A 26,274-nucleotide genomic window follows, 5' to 3' on the forward strand; every position below is an offset into this window, starting at 1 on the left:
TGTACTATTAGCATGTACATAGATGCTGCAGCCCATGAAAGCTTATGCCCAAATAAATTTTAGTCTTTAAGGTGCCACAGGATTCCTTGTAGTTTTTGCTAAAAACAGACTTAACACAGCTACTTCTCTGAAGCGTCGAAAATATTGCTCCAGGATAGATAATTGGATCTTAAGTCCCTTTCCATGGAGTTTGCCTATATGTCACATGAAGATAGAAGGAAGCTTATGAGTACATGAACAACATATTTGCTAACAGTTGTCTTCATTCTCAGAGCTCTTCAGTTGCTTATGTTTAACCTGGTATTGTATAGTATAAATCTAATTTACCAAGCAGTCCACCTAGTATCTGCTTTTCTTATTTTTCTGACATTTGAGTTGAAATGGTTTTGCTAATTCATAATTATCTTGCGATTTCTAAGGGAAGTTTCAGTTGATTTCTTCTTTAATTATTCTGAAGAGAGCAGAATAAAAATTATTAGCTGTTTTCCACCACTATACCTAGTCCTCAGATCTCTTCACTGACAGCTTGTCCCCCACCACATTAAACACAAATTGTGGTCCTTGCCTTGAAGGTGTTTTCTCAATTCCATTCCCCTTACTTATCTCATTTCCCCTTCTGTTTGTTCTGCCAATGGTGGCAGTTGCTTTTTTTTGCTCAGTTTTCTGACAAGCACCTTCATGCCTTTTTCCATGCTGCCCTATATGCATGTTGGAACATCTTTACTGCTCAATTTACACAGTCACTACTCTGTCCTCCTTCAGATCCTTTAGGTGTTGCCTCTATTCTTGTATCAATGGTAAACTGCTTAGTGTTTATGTAGTGGTATAAAATCGGTGGGTTAGTATCTTTTATTGTACCAACTTCTGTTAGGGAGGCAAGCTTTCAAACACACAGTTGATTCAAAAAAAGATAATACTGCACCTCTCTAATATCCTGGGACTGACATGGTGATAACAACACTACATCAATAATGACTATCCAGGCAGCCTGTTAGTAATGCATTAATAGCTCTTCTTAAAAAAGTCTACAATCCACAAATTGTACACTTAGTTAAGACTATATGGAACCTTAACTTACTGTTGCTAATATCCTTATTTTTCCCTTCCTGCTTCCATAACAAATAACACCTCTGTTGCATCTTGTTCCTATATAATCTGTAAATTTTTTGGAGGCAGGAGCTGTCTGCTAGAGTATGTATGTATAACACTCAATACTATAGGCTCCAGTCCTGAAGTGGAGCCTGTATCTGATTCACATAATAATAATTTATCAAAGCATAGACAGAGTAGGGTATACAGAGCCAGGTCAGGGTCTGCGTCACTGCCTCTTGATGTGCTTCTTTGCTCAATTTTCCCTAGATCATTGGCAACTTACTCTATTATCGCTACATGAACCCAGCCATTGTTGCTCCAGATGCATTTGACATCATTGACCTTTCCGCGGGAGGGCAGCTGACTACTGACCAGCGCAGAAACCTCGGTTCCATTGCAAAGATGTTACAGCATGCGGCATCCAACAAGATGTTTATGGGGGACAATGCTCACCTAAGCATCATTAATGAATATCTCTCTCAGTCCTATCAGAAATTCAGGTAGGAGATCCCAGGTAATAGGATGGAGGTACAGAAAAAGGTCCTATTGAAAAGAAATAAGGGTAATCATTGTGCTGCCTGCTTCATTTGGAGTGGTTCAGTCTCTTAAATGTACTGTCTGTTGAAGACATCAAGGATTACATCTGAAGCTTTGGATAAAAGCAACTTGTTGTAGGTGACAAGAAATGCTAGCAACTCTTCCCTTAACTTGCTATTTCCTTTCTTTTAAGTGAGTGGGTCAGAAGATTGTGCCCTCAATCAAACTTGGCTGTCAGTGCACAAACACTAACTCTAAGCTTTTATTTGTTTTATAAATTATATACAGTACATTAGGGTATTGGTATGTTATTAAAGCTGCAAAGTCAAGCACTCTAAAATTAGGAAATACCACAAATAACATTGCTCTTGCATGTATGTATTGTGCTACAATCTTGTATTCCATGATCAAACACAATTTTTTTGTATTACCCCTTCAAACCACACTGCCTCATTATGTGAAGAAGTAATGAGGACAGAGTTGGCAGCCAGGAGAACCTGATTTGTAATCCTGCCTGTACCAGTGATGCGCTTTATGGCCTTAAGGAAGTCATTTTGCTGTCCTATTCAATTTCCTTGTCTATAAAATGGGGATAATAATGCTCTCCTATCTTGCAAGAGAATTGTTAAAATAAAATCACTAATATTTGTGAAGTATTCTATTATGGAAATGAGCACCAGAAAGCCCCTGAAGAAACTGAATAATTGTTATATTCATTGCAGGGTTTGGACAGCATAAATAAGCCATACACTGAATAATCAGTGAGAATAAAAAAATGTTTGAGTTGCCTCATTCACTCAGTGCTGTTCATTCTGTGTCATGAATACAGGAATTAGCTCAATGCAGCAGTTCTCAAACTTTGGCTTTGGCCACACACCTAGGGCAGCGGGGCTTGGGCAGGCTCAGCCTTCAGTTCTCCCTCCTGACGTCATGTAGTAATTTTTATTGTCCGAAGTGGGTCTCAGTGCAAGGAAGTTTGAGACCCTCCTTGGAAAAATAGTGTGTGTTCATGGAATTAAAGACTGCATCACAACACAAAAGGAAGCTGAATTAAGACAGTTTAATTTTAGCATTTTCCAACTTTGAATTTGCACCCTTAGTAATGTTTTCATGTATGTAATATCCTAGGAAAAGGGAAAACACAGATTCCATTTTCTTTACCTCTGAAGGCCCCTCCCCATTAAATGTTATCAGCCTGTACTCCTTAACCTGAAGCATGGCATCACAGATGACTGCCAGAACAGTCCATTATCCTGTGTGAACCAGCCATGAGAAGCAGATGCGTAATTTCTATTCATGAGTAGCCCCATTTTATAGGCTGCATAGCCAAGGACAAATATATGGAAGCACTGTGTCTAAATTAATGGGATTTGGGGTGGACATCATAGATATTTCGGTTCTGTTGTCAGTTTCAGTAATCTGTGTATTTGAGGCCTTGCTTAATAACAAGTGTTATGAAGAATACAGAATTAATGTCAGTCAGAAGAGGTCAGTCTAGAACTTTTGATCTCCTGGCTCCTAGTATTCTACATCTTACTGTAGACAAAAAGGTATTTTGATGGGATGCAGTAAGGGAGAGAAAGAATGAAGAAAAGGAAAATAGTGACTGTGTATTTTTCTTCACTGTCCCACCAGAGGTTCCATTCTGTGTGTGGACTTTAGAAGTGAGGTACTGAGGCACTGTGTATGTGCACAGTACTAATGGAATCTTCAGAGGTTTTAGCACAAGCCGAAATCAATCTGTACTGTGAAATACAGATGAACAATGGTGATCTTCAACAGTTGATAACTGCCAAATCTGAACAAATGTATGGGGTCAATAAAGGGCACCTCCCTGGCCACAGAACTGGCCCCTGTCAAATTTCAGTGTTGCTACAAACTATGATGGTGGTAGAGTTCTTCAAGAAAGAGTTTTCATTTTTCATAATGAAACATGCTAGACAAATGAAATATAGGGTGTCACATTTGCCTTCCTAGTAATAGTAGTAGTAAATGTCTGCTACAACCAGACTGCCTCTGCTTTCTTCAATGTCATGGACTTGGAATCTCTCTCTTTGTTGGATGTTATAAACAAGGCTACTAGAGATGCACCTATCACTAGATATAGGGAAAGACACATTTGTATATCCTATGTATCTTTACATCATGTGCTGTAGCTGACCCACAAATACAACATTGTTGCTTCTTTAGCTCATTGTCCCTATTGTATTTCATTGAGGGATTTATGCATGTATACCATTTGACAGTAGTGTCCATTGGTTTGTGCAAATGCCCTGGCTCGCCTGGTGGTTTCATTTGAGGTGATTAAGGGTGGGGTAGACTGTTTGCATGACCAGTTCCTTCTCACTGCTTCATGGTTTGAGTTAGAACTTTCATTGTCTTCCTTTCTGATGCACCTTCAAATATGCTGTTGTAAATAATACATAGAATTTTAGAGTTTTATAGTACTTCATTGTTGTTTTATCATAGTCCTTGAAGTTTTAGTGATTAAGGATAAATAGAGGGGTTTGTTTCTCCCTCCCCCTGCCCATACCATGCATGGGTACTAGACTATGTCAGTGACCCTGGACTTGAAACTTTGTGCCAACTGCCCATGTTTCTTGGCCAGTAATGAACGCTTAGTGCTGTCTCTGTTGCTTGGGAGAAGACCACATTTAATCCAGGTATAGTATCTGCCAGTCTTTCCCCAGCCATATCAGAGAAGGCCATGATCGCTGCTTCTGAAAGTACTTTAAGAAAGTCTCCTTGAGGTCTCACTTGGACTGAGGCTAGGGGGTCTACTCTCTGTACATCAGCTTGAAACAAAGAGGAGAGCACTCCTGCTACCAAGACCAAATCCATCATGAGTGGTACCAGCACTTGGACTCAGCGTTGAGGCCTTGTTGGAAGGTAAGAAAGCCTATCTGCAAGCATGGGAAGAAAGTTTCTCCAGAGCAAAAATAGTGTGGTGTTCTTCCACAGATTTGAGCCATGGATACACAGTGCACACTAAAGCACGTAGACACAGCAAGAAGTCCCACAAGCAAGCGGATCTGGTGATCCCAAGTATTAGGACACTGTACCACCAGTGCTGGCTTCCCATTACGCGTGGACTTTGCCTGCTCTGCAGAAGTCTGCAGTACCGTCACTAGTTCTGAATAAAGAGAAGGTTCTCCAAACACCAGGGAGATTGGGAAAGATGCTTGAGCCCCAGGATGTGTGTGACGTAGTGGGGGTACCTGGCTGGTTTCTATGCTGCTGGCTCTGGGGTAACCCCCACTGGCTGCCGTGGGTACCACGACCCAGCAAAACAGGATGAGTCACTATGCAAACCAGTATGGCCAGACACCCCCCATGGAGAGGAACAAAGGAAGGTGGAATGCTGCCCTGGCTGGGGGGCAGGGCTGGAAGAGAGTTAGTTAGTGGCTGGCTGTCTGGGAGCATGGAGGAGACAGCCTAGGGAAAGGGGCTGGAGTTTAGGGGCCCAGTCTCCCCCATCTCAAGGGGGCCTGAGGCATCCTAGCCCAGCTCTGTGACCAGATTCCATCTGTGCTGTGCTGTATCCTGGAGAGGCAATAAACTTCCTCTATTCCACCGGCTGGTGCAGTCTGTTTGTGCCATTTCGGGGTGCAGGAGACGGGGGACCCCCAACGTGCCGACACAATGTGGAAGCAGGATTACTGCATTTGTTGGGACTCATTACCTGTAGGGAGGCTATTTTTTTTCCTCGTGATATGACACTATTACGAGTCCCCCTCATGTACTGCGTGGATGGTCTGTACACTCTCCCCAACTTGACGGTACTGCTGATGGTCTGGCCTTCTCATCCTCTGATGTGTCGGACGCTGGAGGGAGGCCTTCGGCGTTGTACCAACCATACGTGCGCTTACAGAGGGGGTCCAGATCTTGGCAGTAGTCTCCTCTGCAACCACCATGGACCACCTGGTTTCCTATGCCCGGATACAAATTGCTGGCATTATTGGGGGTCACAGTAATTTGAATCCTTTGCTGGAGGAGGAACCCTTCAGCCCAGCGCTGATGGTGCTACTGGAACTGTCGGGATTCCCATCCCCTGATGAGGCAGTGGCAACTGTGTCCACTTTGCCTCCTAACAGCTTTAGGAAATTTCAGGAACTACAGATTCTGCATCTTGACAAGGGGATAGTCTAGGTGGCCCATACAGTCCCTTCTAACTCTGTGGTTTGACTGCATAGAATCGCGGGGAAACTCCACATTCCTGTTGAGGAAATCCGGGATATCCAGCATAAATTCCTGGCTATCCTCCACTCATCAGTATCATTAAGAAACAGAAACTGGTGGCCAGAATAATGCTCCAATTGGTGATAGATGCACCAGATATCTCTTTCAGGACTATGGTTTTGGTTATAGTAAGGCATAGGGAAGTATGGCTCTGCTCTTCCAGTTTCCATTGGGATGTGCTCTATTGAATATCTCTGCTGTGATGAACCCCATCTTTTTAATCACTAGGTGGATGATTCCCTACATATCCTCAAGGACTCCAGCGCCACCCTTCACTCTCTGGTTGCTTACACACCTGCCCTGAAGTATAAGTTCTTTGAGTGATTGCTCGTGTCCATTCTACATTAGGGCTACGTCTACACTGGCACCCTTTTCCGGAAATGCTTAAAACGGAACAGTTTTCCGTTATAAGTATTTCCGGAAAAAGCGCGTCTACGTTGGCAGGATGCTTTTCCGGAAAAGCACTTTTTCCGGAAAAGCGTCCGTGGCCGATGTAGACATGCTTTTCCGGAAAAAATCCCCGATCGTCATTTTCGCGATCGGGGCTTTTTTGCGGAAAAGACTACTGTGCTGTCTACACTGGCCCTTTTCCGGAACAGTTTTTCCGGAAAAGGACTTTTGCCCGAACGGAAGCAGCATAGTTTTTCCAGAAAAACACTGACAATTTTACAGTAGATCGTCATTGCTTTTCTGGAAAAGCAAGCGGCCAGTGTAGACAGCTCGCAGCTTATTCCGGAAAAGCGACTGCTTTTCCGAAATAAGTGGCCCAGTGTAGACACAGCCTAGGTGTGTGTGATTGCCATGTATGCTGGTGCTGGAAGTTTGCCCCTCAGCAGTACCCATAAGGGAGTGACTCTGGTGAGCCCTTGAGTGATACCTTCATGGTGTGTGGTATAAGGGGCACCACTCCTTGCCCTCCCACTCGCAGTTCTTTCTTGCTGTCAGGAATGTAGCAACAGAACTCTTGTGCTTTGGCCAGTTTTTGCACTTTCTGCAAATGCATTCTATGCTTATTATGGGCCCTTTCTGAGTGTGTGTGTTCTAGCAGCCCCGGTCCTCTGCTCCCTGGTATGAAGCCTGGGATACGAAGAGACAGACTTTGCACATGCTCTTCCATTTGTCTGACTATAAGCACAGGAGGCAGGACTTGGGGTAATGCTCACGAGAGCCTCAGCTTAGATAGGCTGAAGCTCATTTCCCTTACCTTGGGCACCATGACCAGTCTCCTCTTTCCCCAAGACCCCAGCACTGCTCTTGGGACCGCTCATGATTGTCGTTGTTGTTCTTGGTTGCATTGGCGCTGGTCTCCATCCCTTTGATCTTGCTAGTCATGGACTCATTCCGAGTCTTAGCACTGAGCAAGTGTTGGAACGTGTTGATTACCATTTTCCTGTTGTTGATCCACCAGCCCACACCACTCTCTGACATCCCGCAGCAGAGACTCATCTTTCTCCGGCAGACCACTGCATCCCCATAGCTCTCTTTGCCAGGCAGAAAGCAATTGAAGGCTTGCCTGTTCTTGATCACAGTGCAGTGATGGTGAGGCCTCAGAAAGTGGTGCCAAACAGGGCTCCCAGCTGCCAGGACAGGCCCCAACCCAGATAACATCTCCTCCCATAACACAGCACTCCCTGGGGTGGCCACAGGGACATTGGCCCATGCCCTAGTATCCATGGAACCTGTGGGGGTACACTCAAACTTCCCAGTTTTGGGGGCTTCGGAACGTCTGGAACTCATCCCACCTAGCAGGTGCAAGCCCTTAAGAAAGACCCAGCTCCATTTCAGGAGTCCCCAGCGAGCCAACACCTGGTTCTGCAGGAGGAAGGGGCAGAATTTGCAGCACCAGCATCTTCCTTGTCCTCCCCAGACAAGGTCATTAGAAGTCTCCTGCACCTGGTGCTGCATGAGGTGATGCCATATTACAGACAGTGGATTTCAGGAAGGGAGATTTTGGTAAGCTCAGAGAGCGGGTAGATAAGGTTCCATGGGAAGCAAGACTGAGGGGCAAAACAACTGAAGAGTGTTGGAGGTTTTTCAAAGGGACATTATTAAGGGCCCAAAAGCAAGCTATTGTGCTGCGTAGGAAAGATAGAAAGTATGGCAAAAGACCGCTTTGGCTTAACCAGGAGATCTTGCATGATCTAAAAATAAAAAACGAGTCATACAAAATGGAAATTATAAAGGATGAATATAGGCAACCAATACAGGAATGCAAAGGCAAGATTAGAAAGGCAAAGGCACAAAACGAGCTCAAACTAGCTATAGGCATAAAGGGAAACAAGAAGACATTCTATAAATACATTACAAGCAAGAGGAAGGCCAAGGATAGGGTAGGCCCACTGCTCAGTGAGGAGGGAGAAACAGGAACAAGAAACTTGGAAATGGCAGAGATGCTTAATAACTTCTTCGTTTTGGTCTTCACCGAGAAGTCTGAAAAAGGAATGCATAACATAATGAGTGCTAATGGGAAAGGGGTACGTTTAGAAAATAAAAGAAAAAAGAAAAAGTTAAAAATCACTTAGAAAAGTTAGATGTATGCAAGTCATCAGGGCCTGATGAAATGCATCTTACACTACTCAAGGAGCTGATAGAGGATGTATCTGAGCCTCTAGCTATCATCTTTGGAAAATTATGGAAGAAAGAAGAGATTCTAGAAGACTGGAAAAAGGCGAATATAGTGCCCATTTATAAAAATGGAAATAAAAACAACCCAGGAAACTACAGTCCAGGCAGTTTAACTTCTGTACCAGGAAAGATAATGGAGCAAGTAGTTAAGGAATTCACCTGCAAACTCTTGGAATATAATAAGGTGATTAGGAAACAGCCAGCATGGATTTGTAAAGGACAAATCATGTCAAACCAATCTGATAGCTTTCTTTGATAGGATAACGAGTCTTATGGATAAGGGGGAAGCGATGGATGTGGTATACCTAGACTTTAGTAAGGCATTTGATACCTTTAGTAAGGCGTTCTCAGAGAGTAGTTATTAATGGTTCACCATCCTGCTGGAAAGCTATAACAAGTGGGGTTCCGCAGGGGTCTGTTTTGGGACTGGTTCTGTTCAATATCTTCATCAACAATTTACATATTGGCATAGAAAGTATGCTTATTAAGTTTGCAGATGATCACAATTTGGGAGGGGTTGCAACTGCTTTGGAGGATAGGGTCATAATTCAAAATTATCTGGACAAATTGGAGAAATGGTCTGAGGTAAACAGGATGAAGTTTAATAAGGACAAATGCACAGTACTCCACAAAGGAAGGAGCAATCAGTTTTACACATACAGAATGGGAATCGACTGTCTAGGAAGGAGTACAGCAGAAAGAGATCTAGGGGTTATAGTGGACCACAAGCTAAATATGAGTCAACAGTGTGATGCTGTTGCAAAAAAAGCAAACATGATTCTAGGATGCATTAACAAGTGTGTTGTGAGCAAGACACGAGAAGTCATTCTTCTATTCTATTCTGCACTGATTAGGCCTCACTTGGAGTATTGCGTCCAGTTCTGGGCACCACATTTCAAGAAAGATGTGGAGAAATTGGAGAGGGTCCAGAGAAGAGCAACAAGAATGATTAAAGGTCTAGAGAACATGACCTGTGAAGGAAGACAGGAAGAACTGGGGTTATTTAGTTTGAAAAAGAGAAGATTAAGAGGGGACATGATAGCCGTTTTCACAAGGAGGAGGGAAAAAACTTGTTCTTCCTGGCCTCTGAGGATAGAACAAGAAGCAATGGGCTTAAACTGCAGCACGGGAGATTTAGGTTGGACATTAGGAAACACTTCCTAACTGTCAGGGCGATTACACACTGGAATAAATTGTCCAGGGAGGTTGTGGAATCTCCATCTCTGGAGATATTTAAGAGCAGGTTAGATAAATGTCTATCAGGGATGGTCTAGACCAGGGTTTCCCAACCCTATGGGTCGGGACCCAAATATGGGTCACCATTACATTTGAAAAGGATCGCCAAGTGTCTCCCCAGGTGGCTCTGCCCCCTCTCCTTCCCCCCGTTTTTGAATTGCCTTTAGTCACCAAGTCGTCCTGAATTGTCAAAATGGGTCCCCATCTGGAAAAGTTTGGGAACCACTAGTCTAGACAGTACTGAGTCCTGCCATGAGGACTGGCCAGAAATCTCTTTACCTCCTACATAAACAGCAAATGTGACATGTACTGCTCCAGGGGAGATCTTGGCATTCACTCTCAGGACAATGCTGCCATACTCACCTGCTCAGACCAAATCAGCTGTGCATTCCCTCTTCTGCTTCCTCAAGCACTCTGTAAGATCAGATGAGACAGAGCGACTGTCATTTTGATTACTCCCTTCTGACCATAACAGTTTTGGTTCCCCAACTTCCTATGTATGTCAATCCATCCACCAATTACTCTTCCCACCCTCTCTGATCTGCTGATGCAATGCAACGATGAGATCATACCTCCCAGTCCACAGGTGTTCCACCTTAGAGTATGGTATTTGGACAGGCATCTACTCTACAATAGGGATGTTACTCCAGTCATGCAAGGCATCCTCTCCTGCAGCAGAAAAGAATCCACTAGACACTGTTACAGGACCAAGAGAAAATTGTTCACTTCCTGGGCCTGACAAAAGAGATCCCCCTCATCCTCAGCCACCTTCTGTCCTTGAAGGCATTGGGTTTTGCCCTCAACTCTCTGAAAGTCCACTTAGCAGCCATTAGTGTATTCTACCCTCCTGTGGAAGAGCATTGTCTCCACATACCTGTTAACTGGTAGGCTTTGGAAGGGCCTCATCGTACACTTCACACCCATTCAATCCATTATTCTGTGGAGGGACATGAACCTAACTGTGCTAATGAAACCACCCTTAGAACCTTTGGCATTATGCTCTGTCATAAGTCATCTTCCTATTTGCTATGACTTCTGCAAGAAGGGTCAGTGAGTTTAGGGCCATCGTGCCCTTTTACAACTTTACATAAATATAGTCTCTCTGGTCCTGCATCCCAAATTTCTGCCAAAGGTAACGTCCCAGTTGGATATTGATCAATCCAGTTGCTTACCTGTTTTCTTCCCAAAGCCACATGCATCTTCAGAGGAACGATAATTCTACTCCCTCAACATGCTACAGGTTTTGTCCTACCTGCACAAGATAAAATCCATCAGAAGTCCCCCAATGGTTTGTTGTACTAGCAGAAAGACTTAGAGGTCAAGCAATCTCCATCCAGAGAATTTCCAAGTAGATTTTGGATTGGATTGAACTTCGCTATCAACTGTCTGCCTTTCCTACCTCTCCCACTGGGGTGCAGGCCCATTCCGCAAGAGTCGAAACTTCAACCACAGACTCCTTTTAGGATGTGCTGTTCCAGCATATATGTAGAGAGGCCACAGAGAGTTGTGTGCGCACCTGCAGTGCATTGCCTTAGTGCAAGACTTGGCAGCAGATGCATACTTTGGCTGGCAGTCATCTGCATGACTGTTCCATCTTCATCTTTTGAAGTATCAAATGGCACAAAGCAAGGATGTGTCCTGGGTCCTCTCCTGTTTAGCGTGCTGTTAGTTGCTTTCAAGGATTGCACATCGGACAGTTCTGAATGGTTGGTAGCATTTTCAACCTCCAAAGACTTCAGACTTGCACCAAAGTTTTTAATGTAACTATCCATGACCTCCTGTTGCTGATGATTGTGCTTTGTTGGCTTATTCAGTTGATGCACAGACGCTTTTGGATTGTTTTACTATTTCTGCTTGCTCTCTTGGACTCGCTGTGAACCTCAAGAAGACAGAGGTTATGTCTCAGTCTATTTGGAAAGACTTGAGTGATCACTGCTGCTGATACTGTCCTTAAGGCTGCTGATAAATGTCATTAATTTAGAAGCGTGCTGATGACAATGGATCTTCTCGACTAGCTAAAGCCAGTGCTGCCTTGGGAAAATTGATCAAATGCTTATGGAAAGACCATGATGTTATACTTCATACGAAAATAACTGTTTATCAGGCAGTTGTTTGGAATCGCCTGCTGTATAGCTCTCATTCATGGACCATATATTGCCACCATATTTGAAACTCGATCAACTTCATATGCACTGCCTTAGGAAAGTTGCCCATGTGAATTGTGGTGTCGCAGGCATAGAAGCAATGCTTATGAACAAACAGTTTTGCTGCATTGATCGTGTTATGAGGATGGAGGATTCAGAGATACTGAAGATGGTCTTATATAGCCAGCTTGTTGACAGAAAGTACTCTATTGGTGGTTGGTATAAGCATTATAAAGGCCAATCTGAAGTCATGCGGCATATCTCCCAGTGACCTGGAAATCATAGCTCAAGACAGATTATTGTGGCAGCAAACTATTGTACAGGCTCTCAAACGGTTCAAGAGTCATCGTATCCAGAGATTGTGCAAAAGGTATAGAATCCGAAAAGAATGTACAACACCCACAGATGGTGGATTGTTATGTGACATCTGTAGTCAGATTTGCCAATTAATGATTGGCTTAGCCACTCACCCAGGGCATCATAGACTATGAGATCCACTGATTGACAGCCCATCTTCATCCTCACATTCTCTCCCCTGACTTAAAGTACTACTTGTTAATCACTTCAGACTCTCAGAGATGTGTGGTTCCTATCTGCATTCTACTTTCTGCCCTCCTTCCAACCAGGGGAATCTCCTCTTCCCCATCTAGGGTCTCTGGTTCACTCTCCTGGATGTGCCAGCTGAAGACAAGACTCATGGGGCATGTCTAAACTACATCCCTCTTCCAAAAGGGTATTTGAATTTCCCACGCTTCATTTGCATAATGGCGTCTGCGTGTTCTTTTGAAAACGGGTGTTTCGAAAGTGAAACTGCTGTCTAGTCGTGGTTCTTTCAGGGGAAAAAAAACCCTTTTTCGAACGATCCTATACTCCTCAAAAAATGAGACTTATCCCTGCCAACCACTGCTAAGACTCAAAGGACAAAAGTGATTGTTTAACAGTTGGTCATCAAGACGTTGAGGGTAACACCCGTGATGGCTTTCATTCACACATTTAAAAACCATTAAGCCCTCCATACTCCATATGTCTAATTTTACACACAATAAGATAAACAGATCCAGCGGATTATGACATGAAGATTGATAGGTTACATGAAGCAATTTGTCCAAAGCCCTTTTGAGTTACAGGCAGTCCCCGGGTTACGTACAAGATAGGGACTGTAGGTTTGTTCTTAAGTTGAATTTGTATGTAAGTCGGAACTGGTACATATTGTACCCCAGGTGTCCCCGATTCAGCCGCTGCTGAAACTGACCAGCGGCTGACTACAGGAAGCCCGAGGCAGAGCTGCTTTGCCCCGGGCTTCCGGGAATCAGCCGCTGATCAGTTTCAGCAGCAGCTGACTTGGGGACACCTGGGATAGAGCAGCTGGGGTGCTGCCAGGTTGGTCCCCTCAGCACCGAGATGCGGCACTGCGGGGACCAACCCGGCAGCGCCCCAGCTACTCTGTCCCAGGCGTCCAGATTCAGCCGCTGTTGAAACTGACCAGCAGCGGCTGAATCGGACACGCCTGGGGCAGAGCAGCTGGAGTGCTGCTGGGTTTGTCTGGTAGCGCCGACCTTGGCGCGGCAGGACCAACCCAGCAGCACCCCAGCTGCTCTTGGGGACACCTGGGGCAGAGCAGCTGGGGTGCTGCTGGGTTGGTCCCGCAGCGCCACACCTCGGCGCTGTGGGACCAACCCGACAACCCCCCCAGCTGCTCTACCCCAGGCATCCTGATTCAGCCACTGTGACCCCCCCCCCCCAAGCAGACCAGGGAGACGTGGAGCGGCTTTTCTCGCCGCGGAGGATGCAGGCGGCGGGACCGCCCACACACACCGCAGTCCTGCTGCCCGCGTCCGACGCGGAGCAGCTTTTCTTGCCGCGGAGCGTCTCAGCGGTCTGCGGGGGGGGCGGGGCACAGCTAGTGTGGGGTTCCTTCACCCCGTTCTTAAGTAGGGATCCGACATAAGTCGGATCCACGTAACCCGGGGACTGCCTGTATATGCATTTGTGTCCATTTCATAAAGCGTGGGAGGGAGGGGGAGATAGGTCACAACCACAAAGTGAGCCAGAGCATATGCATGGACTAGGGGACACTGCTTTCAAATTCTCTGTAGTGTGCATGCGTAAAAGGACCACACATCCCGAAGAACCTCCTGGTATAGGTATTTACTGTACTAAGGTTCCAAAGAACAGCTCTGCTTGAGAATATCACAGGGAGCAATACCTTGATTGTGTCAGTGCTTGTCATTAGTGGATTGTGTTGATTCTTTTTTCATTTTGTCTGAAGACGTTTTTTTCAGGCTGCCTGTGAGGTTCCAGAGCTACAGGATAAATTTAATGTTGATGAATATTCTGACTTGGTGACTCTCACTAAACCAGTTATCTATATTTCCATTGGAGAAATCATCAATACACACACCGTAAGTAGACACCAGTCACATTTCTTTCTTACAGAATGGCAGTCTGTTCCTGGTTGGTTTAATGTGAGTCATGTAAAAAAGGCCAAGGGGGAAGATATTATCTTAAAGAAAGGGAGTATCTTCTGAGCAGTCCAAATGAGGAGGTCAGTAGTAAGTCTGCTTGTGGCCTTTTTAATATTTTTTGTGAAGTCATCCGGTACTTTGAGTCTCATTTGACGATGATAGACATTTGCCTGCTACTGTAATATCTTCACTTGGGATCATGACCTGATCTCCAAAAATATCAGCCTAAATAATGTAATTCTTAACTGGGGTGAAACAAAACCCAGGAGGAACAATGAAATGATCGTTTATGTTTGTATAAATTAGTTACTCTTAGATCATCAAGATGCAATTGCTCCTGAGCACAACGATCCAATTCATGAGCTTCTGGATGACCTGGGGGAAGTTCCCACTATTGAGTCCCTGATAGGTGAGCTGCTCTTCTTTTACCTGATGGAGATGTGATGTTCTTCTGAGTGGCACCAGATGTCTGTGTTACTATAAAGATTAATCATGTTTTGGGGGGAATCGGTGCTATACAAAAAGCAACAGCTTACAGTATGGTAGGCTCGGTTATCCTGTAGGGCTTTTCCACCTCTGAATTGCATGAATCTGAAAGGCACTATATTGAATCCTTGCCTCTAACATCAGAGAATTGTGTGCCTCCATTTCTACTCTGCCAGGTTTCCCCTCTCTCACACTTTCCCTTTTCACCAGGGATCTGATATGAAAAAACATTGACAGATGTTTCAGAACTCCTTATGCAATGTAAAGATTTGGTTTGTGCTTAAAAGTTTTCCTAGGATACCTATGTCAGTAATTTTATAGCAATCCCAGTAAATGCTTTAATGTAGCCACAGTTGCCAAAAAAGTCCCTTTGCCATTATAGCTCATTTAATTTAGGAAACTGTTATAAGCTATACTAGCAAAAGAACTATTTTGCCAGTGCAAGCTCCATTTCTACTAAATATACCAGTAAACCCCTTTTATTATAGACTAGGCCAAAGAAGCAGCAAATGGCACAAACTGAATTTCTTGTCCTTGGTAGATCACATTTAAGCTTATCAGTAGAGGGGCAGGTTGAGATGCAAGTTGTAGCTCTCTCTCACTGATTTGTATACATCTGGGGCATTAAAACCTGAATTTACATGAAATCTTATTTTTTAGTATCCATTTTCTATCAGGTTTCTGAAGGAGGCGTGTTAGGAAATCTAAATTATTCATGTCCACCATGAACATGTTAAAATCCATAAATGAATTGTATTTCTTCTGTATAGCTCAGGAAGGAAAATATTGCAGAGCCCACACAGTCCATGACAATGCTTGAGTGCATTCTAACTTGTGTCTCAGTCATCACATAAGGCACTGGGAAGTAGGTTCCTCATTAATAACTTTTTCTTTTTCTTCTTTTTTACCCCAGGGGAAGGGTCTGGTAATATTAATGACCCCAACAAGGAGATGCTAGCAAAGACTGAAGTTTCTCTTACACTGACTAATAAATTTGATGTTCCTGGTGATGAGAATGCTGAAATGGATGCAAGGACAATCTTATTGAAGTGAGTGATGGGTAATTGCTAATAGCACTTTTTGCTTAAATAAGGGGTAGGATATTAATTTTATGGGTTGGATATGAAGGATGAAAAAGACAAGTGTGACAGGAAATAGTGCACACAGATTGTAGCCAGGATCCCTATAATTTGTGGCCAGTGAATTTGTTCTAGGATAACCCCATTTTGGTAGCATAGTACTTGAGTGTAACTGACATAGTGAAATCTGACCGTGTGTGTATGCAGTTTGAAACAAGAGCTCTGAAGGGTGTGAATAAATTTTAACTTTGAATCTCATTAGTATCAATTTTTATTGTGAACATAGTTAACATTTGCAGCTGATCATTTTAGTAAAAACATCTCCGCATATGACTTTGCCACCACAGTTCTGTGTTATCAAAATAAAATTTTTGATGCATTCAAAATGTTGAGGATGGGAAATATGCAATATATGTAATGCTAACTGATTTTAAATTCAACACAAGAAATACTGTACTGTTGCATTAGACACTTTCATATTGAATTCAGTAAAAACCTTTATGCAGATTTTCTGCTGTGCCTCTCAGGAAATTCATGCTGCAGGAGCAGGAAACACAAGTGGTACTTCACAGGGGTTTTCCCCCAGCTGCTCATTACTTGCTTTATAGAGCAGCTTTATAAACCCCAAAAGTTAAAATACCCTGAGTCAGACCAAAAAATCAGAGACTGGCCTCCAAATCATTAGGTTCCTTTATTTAAAAAAACCCACATTTTAAATCTTTACTGGTTTTAAATTTCCCTTCTCTCTCCTTAGTGTGTGACTGTGAGCCAGTTGGGGCTAGCTTATTGTCACACAAGCGCATTGATTCTAGTTCAGTTTGCATCTCTAAAATCCATACCTGCCGACAACCAGTGATTAAAAAGGTACATTATGCAAACTTGTATTAAAGGGCTACCTGATGGTGCTTGCTCATTTTGAGTTCATTGCAAGTATACGTGCATGGTCATTGGATGTTTTTGCCTTGTTAGTATCTGTAGGGCCAGCTATGTTGCCCCCTTGAGTGCAGCACTCATGCACTAGAATATCAGGTGTTGCTGACCTTATGCCCTCCCAGTTCCTTCTTAATGCCTATAGTGGTCCATTGGAATGTCTTTCCTTGCTAGTCAAGGGCTGGTCTTGGACTTTGTGATTTAAGGCCTTGCAAATAGTTACCCTTTTTTAGTCAGTGTTAAGTATCTGTTTATTAGTTAGTTGTTAGTAGTTAAGGTTCCAGTGGGGACTTTGCCTTTAGTGGGCCATCAAGTGTTCAAGGGAGGCACATGTTAAAGACAAGTGCCATATTTGTAAAAAATGTCAGCCCTGTACACAGAAAGAGCAGGACATCAGGTACAAAGCTCTCCTTGTGGAGTCTGTCTTCCGTGCCACTAGGAGTGTCTAAGCACCTTCACAGAGGTGCAAAGACTGCCTCAGCACTGGCAATGGGGAGCAGTACCGAAGAAGCATGGCTCCCCTATCCAGGTGAAGAGAGGCTAGGTAGTAGTGAGCAAAGGACCTGCCCCGGGCTGCTCACTCACCCAGACTTTCATGGTCAGCCTTCTTCAGTGAGGGCTGTTAGCCCATTGAAAGGTCCTTTTCCAAATCCTGCAAGCAGAACTGGGCCAACTCCTGTGCCTGCATAGACTCCTTAGGTATCAGTGGAGTACAGGTCCCCATCCATGCCACTAGCTCAGCAGTGCCACAGGCTTCAGCAAAGGCTTCCTAGGAGTGCCATCAGTCTCCTGAAGCAATGGCATGCTGTCAGCCTCCACGGCACCAGTGCCACCCTTGACATCAGCAGATACTTACTTACCATTCGTCATCTGCACCGTGGTCACAGTTACTGTTGTTTCACTGTTGCTTGCCAAGAGGAGGCACCATTTCTCCTCCTCCTAGCATCAACCATCATCCCGTTGCCAGTCATGATTGCTGATGCTGGGGGGGAGGAGAATCTTTTTTCCACCTCCGGTCTCCTTGACATGCACCCCAGTCACTGTGCCATCAGTACTGCTCTCCCTGTGCAGGACACCAGTCTCTGATATGGGTGGTCTCAGACAAGACCCAGGGTCCTCAGAAACACCAAAGCCATCTGGAAAACACTTTTCTCCATCCTGGGCGGAAAAGAAGTACTTTGTCCTGGCCAGAAGTTTTTGACTGTTTTGTACCCACCCTCTCCCTGGCTTACTGGTGGTCTCTGCAGCCAATGAGAGAAAAAAGTAGGAGCACTCCTGTTCGACCCTGAAAAACAGAGACACCAAACAACTGGACGTTTTTGAATGGAAAGTTTATTCCACTGCAAGTAAACAGTTCCGAGTGGTGAGCCACCAGACCCTTTTAGGGCATTATAATTTTAACTTATGGAATGGCCTCCGTAAGTTCAAGGAGTCCCTCACACAGGGCTTGGCCCAAACATTTGACACTGTGGTTCAGGAGGGCAACGTGACGGTCCATTGCACCCTTCAAATGCAGCCATGCTCGTGATCGCCACAGTGGTTCTGAGGTGCAGCACTTGGCTTCAAACCACTGGACTCTCACCGGATATGCAGGCCTCCATCCTAGATCTTGCATTCTACAGGAGTGATTCTCTGATCAGACTGCATGGGATGAAGGACACCAAACACAGCCTTCCTCATTCGTCCTGCACGCGCCACAGTCAACTCCACCTGCCCCTGCTATCAAGGTCTTGGCAGTTTCATCCAAGGTCTGCTAGAAGAAGGGACAGAGGCATTGCATCCTGTCATTGTCACCCTTCTGTCTCCACTCATCGGCACAGCCTAGCTTGGTGAAACACTCCAGAGGGAGAAAACCCTCATTTTGATGGTGTGCTTGAGAGTGACCCCTCGCTGATGATTCCACAGATCCGCTTTTATACTTGAGATTGCATCTTTGGTCATAGCACAGAAGTCACACAAGTTCTTTGATATTGTGTATCCAGTGCACATTACCTCTTAGACTCTGCCACGGCCTTATAGCAAATGATGTGCCCTGCAACTCTAACAGCGAAAAGAATAGAAACACACTATCGGGTACTTCCATCCAGGCTTAAGTATTTTTACACTCTCCCAACACTGTGGATTGCTTGGGCATCCAAGAAAAGTCCTGCTCAGCCAGGAGTGCTCCCAGAGACACAGGTCAGGAGTGACTGGATCTAGCGAAGAGGAAGTCCTACTTCGCCTCAGTGAAGAGTGGGCAGCAGTTGAGCCCTTCTATCAAAATATGATTCCCTCACGAGTGACTGAGTTTTGATGCTAGTCCCAAAATATCCTTATGAGGTGAGAGAGGAGATGGAAGACATTGTGTAAGAGGGAGCATTAGTAGCAAACAGTTCCTTACTGGCTACAGTGGACGCTGCAGATACCACATCTAGAACCTTGTCCACAGCTGTGATTGAGAGAGGGCATCATGGCTCTAGCCTTGGGTATTCCCCATGAAATGCAAGTCACCACTGAAGGTCTGCTGTCTGAAGGGTTGAAGATTTTCATGAAAAAAAAATCACATCACACTCGTTTAAAGATTCTTATCATGATCCTGAGATCCTAAGACATGTACAGTTCTGGCATATTGGAAAAGTGTCTCGCAGCAGCAGCAGCAGCAGCAGATGATTTCATACCACAGGCGTCTAGACTGCTAACTGCAGAAGCAGCCTTTTGTAACAGAGGACACCAAGCTTCTCATCCTTCAGCCTTGCACACTACTCAGTCTTCATAGCAGCCCATTTGCCATATCCGTCAAGAACTACACCAGAAGCAGCCAATTCAAGATCTTCTTTGGAAACTACCTTGCACTATTCCATCGCTTATGGTCAGACATTACTGTGGACAAGCGGGTATTAGACACCATTATTCAATCCACCTCCATTCCCCATCCCTCTTCCAGGACCCTTCTCACAAGAGCCTTTTAGAAGCAGAAATTACTTCATGGCCCCAGACAGGAGCACTAGAAGAACTTCCACATATTTTCTCGTTTGAAAGAGAAAGCAGGCATTTGTCCTATCTTAGATTTGAGGCAACTCAACAAACAAACGTGCCCCCTCAGATTCAGGATGATAATACCTTTTGCCATTAGGGATATGAAAGAGTAACTTGAACATGGTTAACCAATGAGCCTGGGCCATACTTGGGAGAGAGGTCCTTCTGATTATTGATGCACTTCTTGAGCTGGTGAGAACTCTGTGAAATATACAGACTTGGTCCTGCTAGTGGCTGAACACCAGGATTTGAAGGGCTCTATTTCTGTCTACCCCCAAATAGCCTGGCAGGGAGGGTTCAGGTTTACCTCAAAGGACAGAAGATCCAAGCAATTGGCTATTCTGGGGAGAAAGTTCTGTACTTCCTCATCCCTACATATGAGGATCACAAATGAACAAGCTTTGATGTCCAAATATGATTTCTTCAGTTGGTCAGCCATGTCTACATGTGAGAACCAGTTACCTGATGCCTCTCATGAGGAGTTTTGGGCATTGATTGCAGAAAGCTGCTTGGAGGTTGTAACATCCCTGCAGTCTGCATTGCAGACATCTCATCCAGGGTTATGGTTTTGGCAGAAACTATGATGAGGGCTTCCTGAGTTGCAGAACTCAGGGATCACTTTGGCTGTGCAGCAAGCCATTGAGAACGTGCTCTACTGGTCTAGTTATTGCTCTGCTTTCTTTGTCCCTCACTAATTCAGCAGTGCTCACTCTTCTCCCCTTCAAGGCTTGCATGAGGATCTTTTGTAAGACGTGACTGTTTCCCTATGCATACAGGCCAAGTTCCTGCAGGAGAATATCCATAAGTTGTTGAAGCAAAATGCAGGACAATGTAGCACTTTAAAGACTAACAAGATGGTTTATTAGATGATGAGCTTTCATGGGCCAGACCCACTTCCTCAGATCAAATAGTGGAAGAAAGTAGTCACAACCATATATACCAAAGGATACAATTAAAAAAATGAACACATATGAAAAGGACAAATCACATTTCAGAACAGGAGGGGAATGCAGGGGGGGGAGGAAGGAAGGTAAGTGTCTGTGAATTGATGATACTAGAGGTGGGGAGAGTGGGATGTCTGTGAGCTAATGGTATTAGAGGTGATAACTGGGGAAGCTATCTTGGTAATGGGTAAGATAGTTTGCGTATTTGTTCATTCCTTCCCGGAGAGTGTCGAATTTTAACATGAATGGCAGTTCAGAGGATTCCCTTTCAAGTGCAGATGTAAAAGGTCTTTGTAGCAGAATGCAGGTGGTTAAGTCATTGAGAGAGTGTCCTTTCTGGTTAAAATGGCAAGAAACTGGTTTTTCTTTGTGATCTTGTCTGATATCTGTTTTGTGGGCATTAATCCTTTGGCGAAGTGTCTGAGACGTTTGTCCAATGTACATAGCAGACGGACACTTTCGGCACATGATAGCATAAATTATATTTCTGGAGTGATTTGTACTGTGGTGTCCAGGAAGTGGATCTCTCGTGTAGAATGGTCCAGGCTGAGGTTGATGGTGGGGTGTAGGTTGTTGAAATCTCTGTGGAATGTCTCCAGTGTTTCTTGGCCATGCGTCCAGATCATAAAGATGTCATCGATGTACCGTAGGTAGAGAAGGGGTGAAAGGGGATGGGAGTTGAGGAAATGTTGTTGTAGGTCAGCCATAAAGATGTTAGCATACTGTGGGGCCATGCGTGTACCCACAGGCTTTGTTGCCAGCAAAACACTTCAAGAAACACTACTTTATTCCAATACAGGGATTGTGGGGCTTTACTGCCACCCAGCTCCAGATTCCCTGGTTGTTACCACAGTGAATGATAGATCTCAGCAGAGCAGATTTAATCCACTACTAAGGGCAAGAACTTGGAAAAAATGGACTTTATTGGTAGAACAATCTGCTCTTTCTCTTTCCTGAAAATGTGGATTGTAAACTAGCAGACACTGTTGTTCAAATACTGTTTACAGACCAGCTACCTGAAACCTCCAGGGAAGAGTTTTGGGCATTTATCGCCAAGGGTTGCTTGGTGGCCAAGGTGTTTGCTGCAGTCTGGCTGTAAAGTACAGGTATTCACCCCAATATAGATGCTCTTTTTGGACAAAATGGACAGAACTTTTGCACTCCTTCCGAAATTCTAGGCCTGCCTTGGGTGCTATACACGGCAGTGGAAAAGCACCATTATGTCAGGCAGCAGCAGTACCCCCTGCATGCTTTTGGGCAGATTTTCCCTTTCCAGTGACACTGGGACTACCTCATAAAAGGGCACGAGTCCTAGAGGCAGCAGCATTCTGGGTTGGACAGTCAACACATCATCATTTCAGTGTCCACCAAGCACCCATTTGTACTCATTTGTCCAGCCATGGCTTCTGACAGAGTAGCTTCCTTTCACAATGCTTGGGTATTAATTCCACCGAGAGCTGGGTCCTAAGCACTGTCTGAATCAGGCTGTGCTATCCATTTCCTCTCCTCCTCTCTTCACCACCCTTCCTATCTCTCCTTCTTCAGGGATCCCTTCTTCAAGCATGTCTGATCTCCTCAGGTATGCTTGGCTTTGGGAATGGTGGAAGAGGTTTCTCCAGAGCACTGGAGTCAAGGCTTCTATTCTTGGTGGGCTTGGTGGACTCCTAAATCAGAAAGAGTACAACCTAGTCGCAAGTTGCACAGTCTCAACAAATATATTAGAAATATGACATTTCAAATGGCCATCCTAGCAATTGCCCTCCCTGCATTGACTCAGAACAACTGGTTTGCTGCTTTGGATCTTCAGGATGCTTCTTTTCATGTGGTGATTCTCCTGAGCCACAGAAAATTTTTCTAGTTCATTGTAGTGAACCACCATTTACAGTACCTTTCATTTTCTTTTCCTTTCAGTCATCTGTCTGCCTGCCCTCCTTCCTCTCCCTCCCGGGTGGGGTTTACCAATTATATGATTGTGAAAATGGATTACTTTGGGAAGAAGGGAATCCATTTCTTCTCATACTTATACAAGTAGCTACTAAGGATTGAATCCAGAGAAGATGTTCTTGCTCACAAATACATTAGAGTGTGTTTACTTGGCCATTTGTGTTTCATCCTACACAAGATTGTTAACATTGGTTACCACTCAGATTGTTGCGTTTCTTGGGGCTCTAATACACTGAGACTCATGAAAAGCATTTTTCCTGGCCTTCCATTTTCAGATGAGCCTCATTTGTCTCTTCAGTCTCAACATTCCACAAAAGTTCACATATGCTTGAGGCTTATAAGCCGCATGTCTTCATGCCTGCAGATTCAGTTTTCCATTTGGCTTCTTCGCCCTCTTCAAATATGGCTCAAGACAGTTGACCATCCAACCATGCACCCCTTGGACAAGTTGATCCTTGGCCTCCTTAACCTGGTGGACAGTTCAGGGGAATGTATGTCTGGACATTCCCTGCATCTGGCCCTTCCCAGCTAAGACTGTTGTCACCAATGCCTGCCTGATGAGCTGGAGAGCACATCTGGAGTTGCTGAAATGGAGGCAGGAAGCTTTATCGCATAATAACATTCTGGAGTTTCACACTATCACACTTTTCTAGACTCCATCAGGGGCTTACCAACAATACCACCATGATGTTATTATGGTAATGGGAAAGAGGGAGCACAATCCAGGGAGCTCTCTCAGAAGACAATTATATGATGGCATTTCTGCATTGACAAGAGCATCACTCTTGTAGCCAATCATTTGCCCAGAGTGCAGAATCATCTCAAGATACATCTTAGCTAGAATTTTTCTTCGAGTCACAACTGGTCTCTGAAGGTCTCCCAGTGTTCTGGGAGTCAGTTTTGTGACTTGGAGCATCTCAGTGATCGTTCATTACAAAGGACAATGGGAAATGGCATCTGTTCTGCAGGATGTTTGACGAACACCTTACACTTCAGCTGCCACTCAGCTTTCCTATATATTTTTCCTCTGATCCTGATCATTCCACAGCTTACCTGCAAGCTAATAGCTGATTAGACCAACCTCATCCTTATTGTGTGAGCATGGCCAATCCACTGTTTCCCAACTTTCTTGCATTGTCAATTCAGCGTCCTATATCCCTTCCTCTTGATCCCAGCTTGCTCACACAGAATCATGGTTGCAATGTACAGACCGTGCTCAGTTCCCTTTATCTTACCGCATGGCTGCTGTGGTGGTTGAATGAGGAGGGAAGGCCATGTTAGGTGGAAGTTCAACAAGGTCTTTCTCAAGAGTAGAAAATTATCTACCTGAAGGTAGTTGTAGTCCCTTTTAACTGCCCATTAGCAGCCCAACCCTCTTTAATTGGTTCAGGGAAGCTGGGCTTAATCTATGGACAGGGACCAGGTACTCTATGATTGGCAATAATAATCAATATTATAGAAAATTTCCATATTTGTCACACAGGTGCTCTGGGACACGTGGGCACCCTGTGACCAGTATACATCATCCCATTCACTTCTTCCACTTTTTCAAAGGTCACTGTCAAGTTTACTTTTCCAAATTTTAACCTAACTGGTCCATGTGTCTTCCTCAAGTCCAGAGCTGTGCCTAGGTTCTCTAGCATAGGTCTCTCCATTCCAGGATGGCACAGACAACCCCACAGTACCCAAAACATACTATATCTACTGAAGGATATGAGTGGCACCCTTCAGAGTCCCTTGGCTGGCCCTGTACATATACAAATGCAAGAAGTATAGGTAATAAGCAGGAAGAACTTGAAGTGCTAATAAATAAACACAACTATGACATAGTTGATATCACAAAGTGTTGGTGGGATAATACACACAATTGGAATTTGGATATAGAAGGGTACAGTTTACTCTGGAAGGATAGCTGGGGTAAACAGGAAGGAAGTGTTGCCTTATATATTAAAAATGAATACACTTGGACTGAGGTGGAGAGGGACATAGAAGACAGACTTGTTGAAAGTCTCTCGGTTAGGTTGAAAGGGGTAAAAAACAAAGCTGATGTCATGCTAGGGGTCTACTAGAGACAACCTACCCAGGCAGAAGAGGTGGACAAGGTTCTAACAAAATCATACAAAGCACAGGATTTAGTTTTGATGGGGGATTTCAACTATCCAGACATCTGTTAAGAAACTAACACAGCAGGACAAAGATTATCCAATAAACTCTTGGACTGCATTGGAAACAATTTTTTATTTCAGAAGGTTGAGAAAGCTGCTAGCTGGGAAGCTGTTCTTGATTTGATTTTATCAAATAAGGAGGAACTGGTTCAGAATTTGAAAGTGGAAGGCAGCTTGGGTGAAAGTAATCATGAAATCATAGAGTTCATGATTCTAAGGAATGGTAGAAGGGAGAACAGCAAAATAGAGACTGTGGATTTTAGGAAGGCAGATTTTAGTAAACTCAGAGAGTGGGTAGGTAAGGTCTCATGAGAAGCAAGGCTAAGAGGAAAAACAACCAAAAAGAGTTGGCAGTTTTTTAAAGGGGACATTATTAAGGGCCCAAAAGCAAACTATTCCGCTACATAGGAAAGATAGAAATTGTGGCAGGAGACCACCTTGGATCAACTGAGAGATCTTTTATGCTCTAAAAATCAAAAAAGAGTTGAATGAAAAGTGGAAACTAGATCAAATTACAAAGGATATAAGCAAACAATACAGGAATGCCGGGGCAAAATTAGAAAGGCAGAGGCACAAAATGAGCTCAAACTAACCACAGACATAAAGGGAAACAAGAAGATATTCTATAAATATATTATAAGCAAGGGGAAGACCAAGGACAGGATAGGCCCATTGCTCAGTGAGGAGGGAGAAACAGTAACAGGAAACTTGGAAATGGCAGAGATGCTTAATGACTTCTTTGTTTCATTTTTTGTCAAGAAGATGGATGGTGGTGGGATGCTTAACATGGCAAATGTTACTGAAAATGGGGTAGGTTTAGAAATTAAAATAAAAGAACAAGTTACAAATTACTTAGAAAAGTTAGATGTCTGCAAGTCACCAGGGCCTGGTGAAATCCATCCTAAAATACTCAGGGAATAGATAGAGGAGGTATCTGAGCCTTTAGCTAACATCTTTGAAAAGTCAGGAAAGTCAGGATTCCAGAAGACTGGAAAAGGGGAAATATAGTGCCCATCAATAAAAGGGGAAATAAGAACAACCCAGGAAACTACAGACCAGACATTTTAACTTCTGTTAAGGGAAGAGAATGGAGCAAGTAATTAAGGAATCCATCTGCGAACATCTGGAAGAAAATAAGATAATAGGTAACAGCCAGCATGGATTTGTAAACGACAAATCATGTCAAACCAATCTGATAGCTTTCTTTGATAGGATAATGAGTCTTGTGGATAAGGGAGAAGTGGTGGACATGGTATACCTAGACTTTAGTAAGGCATTTGATATGGTCTCACATGACCTTCTTATCAATAACCTACGGAAATGCAACCTAGATGAGGCTATTATAAGGTGGGTGCATAACTGGCATGCTAGCC

The 26,274-nt window shown here is 44.1% G+C and overlaps 1 protein-coding gene across 2 annotated transcripts in view; it reads left to right on the forward strand.

The window, feature by feature from the left end:
- Positions 1 to 26,274, forward strand: part of IQGAP1 (IQ motif containing GTPase activating protein 1) — a 261,663-nt gene that overhangs the window by 209,542 nt on the left and 25,847 nt on the right. For both annotated transcript variants that reach the window (XM_075916963.2, XM_075916961.2), the window contains exons 29-32: positions 1,360 to 1,592; positions 14,143 to 14,275; positions 14,645 to 14,747; positions 15,738 to 15,873. In XM_075916963.2, the coding sequence (XP_075773078.1) occupies positions 1,360 to 1,592; positions 14,143 to 14,275; positions 14,645 to 14,747; positions 15,738 to 15,873 (605 nt within the window). The remainder of the gene's footprint in view (positions 1 to 1,359; positions 1,593 to 14,142; positions 14,276 to 14,644; positions 14,748 to 15,737; positions 15,874 to 26,274) is intronic.

This window comes from Pelodiscus sinensis, chromosome 14 (genome assembly GCF_052426305.1).
Source record: "Pelodiscus sinensis isolate ZL-2025 chromosome 14, ASM5242630v1, whole genome shotgun sequence".
NCBI lineage: Eukaryota > Metazoa > Chordata > Testudines > Trionychidae > Pelodiscus > Pelodiscus sinensis.